Below are 6,766 nucleotides of genomic sequence, written 5' to 3'. Positions count from 1 at the left end.
TGGTTCACCTCCCAACACATCTACAAAAGAAGAGTGTTCAGACCCAGCTGTAGTTCCCTAATGTGGGAGAGTCACTACAGCTAAAGAAAACCCTTCTAGAATGAATTCTTGAAGAATTGCTGTTTAACGTTTGAAAGCAAATGGAATTTGAGTCAAAACAATAGTTGCCCCGGACTAGAAAAGCCTGGAAATCTGTTAGGTCCTACTTGTGAATTTGCTGAGTTTGCAGTGTATCCCAAAACACTAATTACTGTCATCAGAACTGGTCCACTTCATTTATTTTGCCAGAGGCTGTTTCTTATACAAGCTACCAGATAATACTTAAGAAGTACTACAGAAAATTAAAGTCTTGACATCCATGGACTGCAGGTGAAACCCATATACTACTTGGATTCTCCAGTATCACTATGATAGCTTTTTTAAGAGTTAACTTACTCAGGTAGAACTTTTCCCATCCTCCAATTTTTCTGCAAGAAATTAGGCCAATCATAAGACTTTAAAATACATATTTTAATGTATTTTTCCAAAATATTAGTGTATTTACATAAATTTCTCACTTTAAAAATATTTTTGACTTGCCTACTTTAAAACATCTAGTTTAAAAAAAGTTCAGCCAGATGACTACATTACACAAATTTGAAAGAACATTCACTGTAGATATGAGCAATTAAAAAAATACAACAAAGAAACACATACCATTGCATTAACAGTAAGTGAGTGCACATTTTTAAGTTGCTAGCTTCCACAAATTGTTCTTCCCATAAAAATTGCTTAGTCTGTGTCAGTGACTTGTACCCACTTTTACACTGGAATTTGCGTTTCCTTTTTCTTCATAGAAACTCCCCCTTTTGCTTATACAAAGGTTGCAATAAAATGCATTACAGTAGTATTTCATTTACAAAACAAATGACATTAAAACTTGTTTCTTAACCCATTGGATTGTATTTCAGTAAAACAATGTCCTTTCATGGAGGTGCAAAAGAGATTCCAAGAGCTGTCTGGATGTGGAGAATGATCTCTCTCTCTCTAAGCAGTCCTGCCTGGAAAGGGTGACTTGAATTGCTGCATGATGCTGTGTCGATTCCTCTTTGGAGGGATCTCATTTTCAGGTTTGGCAATTAGGATAGCATGTTCAACATTGTATTTAGTCAAAATAAATACAAATAAATTAAAAACAAATTATGGAAGAAAATTATTTTCTTGTTGATATTGCTTGGAGGGAAGCTTAGCAATGAAGCTTGTGGCAATATCTAGATTATACATGACTGGCAAGTCCATTTATTTCAGTAGTACTCTCTGAACAAGGAAAAAACAGCTATAAACATGGCTGTAATTTTGGAGAAAGATAGTAGTGATCTTCTTTCAAACTTCGTTAGGAAGCCATTTTCCTATGGAAAAGAACATGCACAGTTAGAGACAGCTTAAAAATAACATGTGTGGGAAAAACGCACCACTGTGCTAGTATCCCATTAACAGAGTGCTACACCATTGTGCACAGAGGGACAGGTTTTCAGAGCTCTCCCTCCAAAAGATGAATAGGGCTTTAAAAACAGTAGCTGAAAATAGCTGCACCTTGCTGAATGTTTGTTTTATGTCCAAGTCAAGACTCTGCCCTCCCTGTGTAAAGAGAAAATGAATGTGAACTGTATCGTCTGAGCCCACATCTTAAAGGAAGATACAAGTACTATGTCTCTGATGTAGTAATATACTTACAAATATCTTCCTTTAAGCATCCTTATCCTACTACGATGAGCCACGTATTATGACAGAATGTTGCCAGGAGTTGATACTTCTCTTAAATAAAATTGACTCTATTTGAAAGAGATGGAGAGAGAAGCCTTTACAATAAATCTGATGCATCAAGGGTCCATGACTCACTATCACCTTTTTTTACTGTTACCAGACAGAGAAGGATCAAAACAAGCAAAAAGAGAAAAAAAGGAAAAGAAAGACACTAGAAAACAAGTGAGGGAAAAAAGTCAGAGCAAATAGGAAATATAAGAGAAGTGGGACAACAGAGAGATGGAAAGAGAAAGTAACATTTACATATAGGTGAAGGAAAAAAGTACCATGGAAATAACTGAGTCTGACACCATTGATTCTCAGCTTCCCCTAACTGCAAAAGAAAAAGGTATTGGCGTGATGAAACGCTGCAAAGCAAAAGGGACCTCCCTTCCACTGGCAGAAAGGAATTTCAGCAGCTTGGCAAAATAATTCGCATATTGACAAATGCTTTTCTCAGCATTGACCATTGATATATGGAAGTTCTAGGATTATCTCAGTCCAAACAAAAAGAAAAGACTTAACCCCAATTGCACTTACCTGTAAGTTTGTTTAAGTAAAACTGATTTGGGGGATTCAATAATGACTTTGTTGAAATCCACAGCAAAAGTACTGACTTCAGCTGTGAGGATCACACCTGTGTATTCTTCCCTTTACTTTGAACTTCAGTATTTTTGGACCAACTCCTCTATGGAAGCAAAATTGCTGCAGTAACCTTAGGATGCCACTTGATTTTAAATTTAATAATGGGAAATTTAATGGCATGTATAGTTTAACCTGCTTTGAGCAGGAGGCTGGACCAGATGTTTTGCTAAGGTCCCCCTCAACCTGAATTATCCTATGATCCGATGATTCAAGACTAACTCTAGGGTTTCAACTGCTACAGGTACAGAAAGTGCCTTTTAAAAAAGAAAGTTGTCTTTTAACATTGTTCCATTTAAAGCAGAAGCAAAGCTTTCACTGTAAGTCTCAAGAAGACATTCCAGACATCAAATATTAAACCACCAAATAAAACATTGAATAAAATGATTTTGATAGTGTCTGAAACAATAATTTTCCTTAATTAAACAAAATCTCCTAATCTGGACTTTGGTGGAAAATGAGAAACTTACCCAGCCACCGTTTGCATCTATCCATTCGGCTTTGTTGTTTATTATGTACTCTGTGATGAAGTAAGAAATCTGCTCCTTCTCCTCTCCAGTCAGCTGAACTCCATGCTCTTGAAGCTTCTTAGTGAGAAGACCGCCAAACGTAAATATGGTCATAATTCGTCCCCAGTTAGTATTTCCATCAGCAAATTTTTCTTCCATGACACCATTGAAAATTCTCTTGGCAACAGCTACAGAGGTAATATCAATCCTGTCCAAGAATGGTCTGAGAGCCTCCTCGGTTTGATCTTGCAGCGAAGATGCAATGTTTCGCAAGACATGAGCAACCCTGGTTTGGGCTGGTCCAAGATGTGATTCCTGAAGAACATATTGCAGATAATCTTGAGCCAAGTAATAAACGTAATAGAACTCAGCAGTTTCCATTTAGAACAAAATGCAGAGAGCAGTGCACCGCTCTTAATCAGGGCCAGTAATGAGCAGCCACAGGACATGCACACAGCTTTCTATCGTCTGGTTTTGATGGAATTTTTTTGCTTTTACCGCAGAAGTTCCTGTAAAAACCTAGTGACTTAATGGTTGTGTGGGTTGTGGAATATGTCACAGCGGAAATGAAAGAAAAAGCGTCTGCTCAAGGGGAGAAAACATGTCTTCTTGAGTGATTTATTATTTCTCTAAATAGTATGATTCCACAACTAAAATCTACCAGCTCTTACCACATTCTTCAGCAGTGTAAATTGGCATTTCCTAGGGACTTTTGCTATGAAACATTAGCAAAGATTTGGCATTTGGCTTACAAACTGCTGAGAATGGTGTATGCTAGCAAAGGTTAGGCATTTGGCTTGAAAAAACATGCCTAAAAAGTGTGTGCTATATGAACATGCAGCCGCCACCACCACCCGCATCTTCCCCCCACCCCGGTCTCTTCATTGCCAGGGGTTAAGGCTGCAATCTGTATTGCAGGTTAATGGATTATTTCTGGTTCACAACTTTTTTAAGAAACTGGTAGACATTTCCAACTGGATGGAAGAATAGATAAACTTTCTTCTGCACTCAGGGAGCTTTACATAACTGCAAAAAGTGGGAACACAACAGTGGTACAAGCATGGATAGAAAAAGGAGAAAGCCAGCTTTATAGCATTATCCCCTGTTCCAAGCTTTCCCACACTCTCTCTGTGAGTGCTCTTCAAGGTCCTTCTTTGAAGATTTGAATGGGTAGCTTCAAAGATTTCTTTCCCCCACAGGGAGTTGTGCTGTAAAAGACAATATAAAAGACAATGCTAATGCAGTCAGCGTGTCAGAACATGGGATGGAGAATATGGGGCCAAGCTAGTGATGTGAGATACCATCTGAATCTTTCACGACAGGTAACGAAATATCATGATACCTACAACAACTGCTCTTAGATTCAAATTTTCAGTCAAGCAGTTATTTTTTGGAAGAAGGGGCCAGGGTGCCTAGCCCACTCTTTCCTTACAAACCTCTTCTCCTGAGGCAACCTGATCTTGCTAGAGGGTCAGGATGTGTCTGTAGAGAACCTCACCCCATTGCAAAGGCTTCAGAGCAGCAAGCAATTTGATGTTTGGAGACCCCTCTCTTTCTCCATCCCCCTTTCTTCATCCCTCTACTTCTGACCCACCTCTCATCCACGCCTCTTCCTTCTCTGAAAGCAAAAGGCATTCCCAGCCCCACACACCAACAGCTCTTCTTTGCTCCAGGGATGGCAGTGAGCCTGTTTCCAGTCCTGGGCACTCTTTGATGCTCAGATCTATGGAATAGGAGCAAAGCTGCATGGCTGGTGGCCAGCACAGGGCTCGAGTCTCAGATGTCAGGATAGCACTGGCACCTAATCATACTGGAGCAAAGCATACCTAGACTGTGATACAGCTCTGGTGTCAGTATATTGCTAACCCTAGCTAGCCCCCCCCAAATGTGTATGCTGCTGCTCTGACATCACATTTTTGCAGAAACCCATTAAGTAGAACAGGGTAGTTTCCAGTTCCTTCTCAGGTTTTTTCTTCTGTATGTGGTGAGTCTGGCTCAGAATGACACAGTAATCTTCCATGCACAGCGGGGTTTGAAACCTCAAGCTATCACCAGCATAGCACAGACATCAATTGCTTCACTGACTCAGGACAATATTTCCCTCGCTTTCTCTTGGAAGCAAAGAAAGAGGTGGCTTGGTGATGTGTTCACCTTTGGGAGAGAATGGGTTTAGGAGGGCCGTGTGAGCTGGAAAAACTCTCGTGTTAGATGTTACTCCCAGGGAAGGATGCAATGCTAGGACTGGGAATGGGCTGGGGATGGGAAGCTAGCTCTCCCCTCCTCTGTACACATGCACGTTCTTACCACAGCTCATTTTGAAAGTTCAGAGGTGTCCTCTATCCAATACCTGCAGCTGCTGCTTTGGCAGAGCTGTTAGGCTGGCTTTGCCTTTGTTATGTTCAGCGATTTCAGTGAACTGCCAACATTTTATGAGGAATGCAAATGAAAGAAAAAAAAGGATGTGACAGTCCTTAACTCTTCCCAACTCAGCTAAATCTGGGCAGAAATTTCTGGGGCAGAGGGAAGGCATTGCTGTACCCAGACAGCTTCCCTCCTGTCATATGCTTGCTGCAAACAGGGCTGAGAGAGGTACGCCAGGAAAAATCACAAGAATCCTTTTTTCTATATAGCAGTCTGTGAAGTTATAGAACACTCCTGACTCTCTTAATAGTTGATTAATGAAAAGCTTTTTGTATTCTTTGTGAATATAAGTAATAGTTGAATATGAGAACAGTGAATGATACCTAAGGAGACAAGTTTTGGTTTCTTCACCATCAACAGCACCAGAGCACAGGCAAGAGCAGGTATTTCTTCATTAGTGGAGTGTTTAGGATTCTGAGGAGGGTGGTGAAATAAGGCTATGAAGATGTCACCGCTATTGAAAGAAACCAGTGTTAATACCTTGGCAATTTTGGTGCAAATGCTGCCCCTTACAGTCTCTTGATCTCTTAAAGGGCTGTAAGGTGAAGCTCAGCGCTCGGCTCCCAGGAGGGGGTGGCAGCTCTGAGCAGACATCTCAAACAGTGCGCTGGGACACCGGTGCCCAGCGCTCAGGATGTAGCTGTCGAAGCTGCCCCAGGTCTATCGACTTAAATGTTAGACCCATTTGCTTTTCAATAGCATGTAGCAAGGGTGCAATTCCAAGTGTTGGATGTTTAGTAGCAATGACAGTACTATGTATCTACATACATAGAGTCAGACCAGAGTGGTAGCCCAGTCTTCCTCAGCTCTGATGGTTAACTCTGAGCACTGTAAGAAATCAGCTTAGGGATCTCTTACCTGTGTCATGCCACTCTAATGCTCTGATTCTCATTTTCTACATTAGGCAGTGCCTTCCTTTCTCCTACCAGACTTTACTCATGTTTTGTAGTTATAAGCGAATACCTTTAACTTAATGGATCTCTGCTTTTCTTCCTACCTGCTCTATCTCCCCAGGGGTGCATAGACTGCATTCTCATACAGTGCATTGCTTCTTTCTTCTTTTCCTCTTTGCTGTATATACTTTGTCTTTTATAAATGGTAAGTGTTAATAAAAGGTTTGAAACAGAAACCAGCTTGACACGGAAGCTCAAATGCAAACCCTCCCCTCGCTACCTGGCATAGCAAGGGCCTTCAAATACTTTAATTTAAATCTGTGCTCTGTGGATTTGACTCCACGTCCTATCGTAACCTGAAAAGGCTTATTTTCCAGAACAGATGGGAACTGAATTGACAGATCCTCATAAAATTGACTTGTGAGAGACGGTGTTATCTCATCGTGTTCAAAACAAAACTAAGCCAAAATGACAAAAGCTTCGTTGAGCTATTCGTGCTGCATCTGCCTTGCCAGAGTT

The 6,766-nt window shown here is 40.7% G+C and overlaps 1 protein-coding gene across 1 annotated transcript; it reads right to left on the bottom strand.

Moving 5' to 3' along the window:
• Positions 1-552: 552 nt before the first annotated feature.
• Positions 553-3,314, bottom strand: BCL2A1 (BCL2 related protein A1). The gene is made up of 2 exons (XM_009818728.2): positions 2,895-3,314; positions 553-1,388 (listed from the first exon to the last, which is right to left on the bottom strand). Exons 1-2 carry the CDS (start codon positions 3,312-3,314, stop codon positions 1,284-1,286), a joined length of 525 nt encoding a protein of 174 aa, XP_009817030.1. The 3' UTR covers positions 553-1,283.
• Positions 3,315-6,766: the final 3,452 nt, after the last annotated feature.

Source organism: Gavia stellata, chromosome 13 (assembly GCF_030936135.1).
Source record: "Gavia stellata isolate bGavSte3 chromosome 13, bGavSte3.hap2, whole genome shotgun sequence".
Taxonomy (NCBI): Eukaryota; Metazoa; Chordata; class Aves; order Gaviiformes; family Gaviidae; genus Gavia; species Gavia stellata.
This window is presented reverse-complemented; position numbering and strand designations above follow the sequence as displayed.

Coding starts and splice junctions, on each gene's coding strand:
- BCL2A1 (XM_009818728.2), bottom strand. CDS start 3,314: ATGGAAACTGCTGAGTTCTATTACGTTTATTACTTGGCTCAAGATTAT. Junction 1,389..2,894: donor TAGATGCAAACGGTGGCTGG/GTAAGTTTCTCA, acceptor TCTTTTCCATAG/GAAAATGGCTTCCTAACGAA.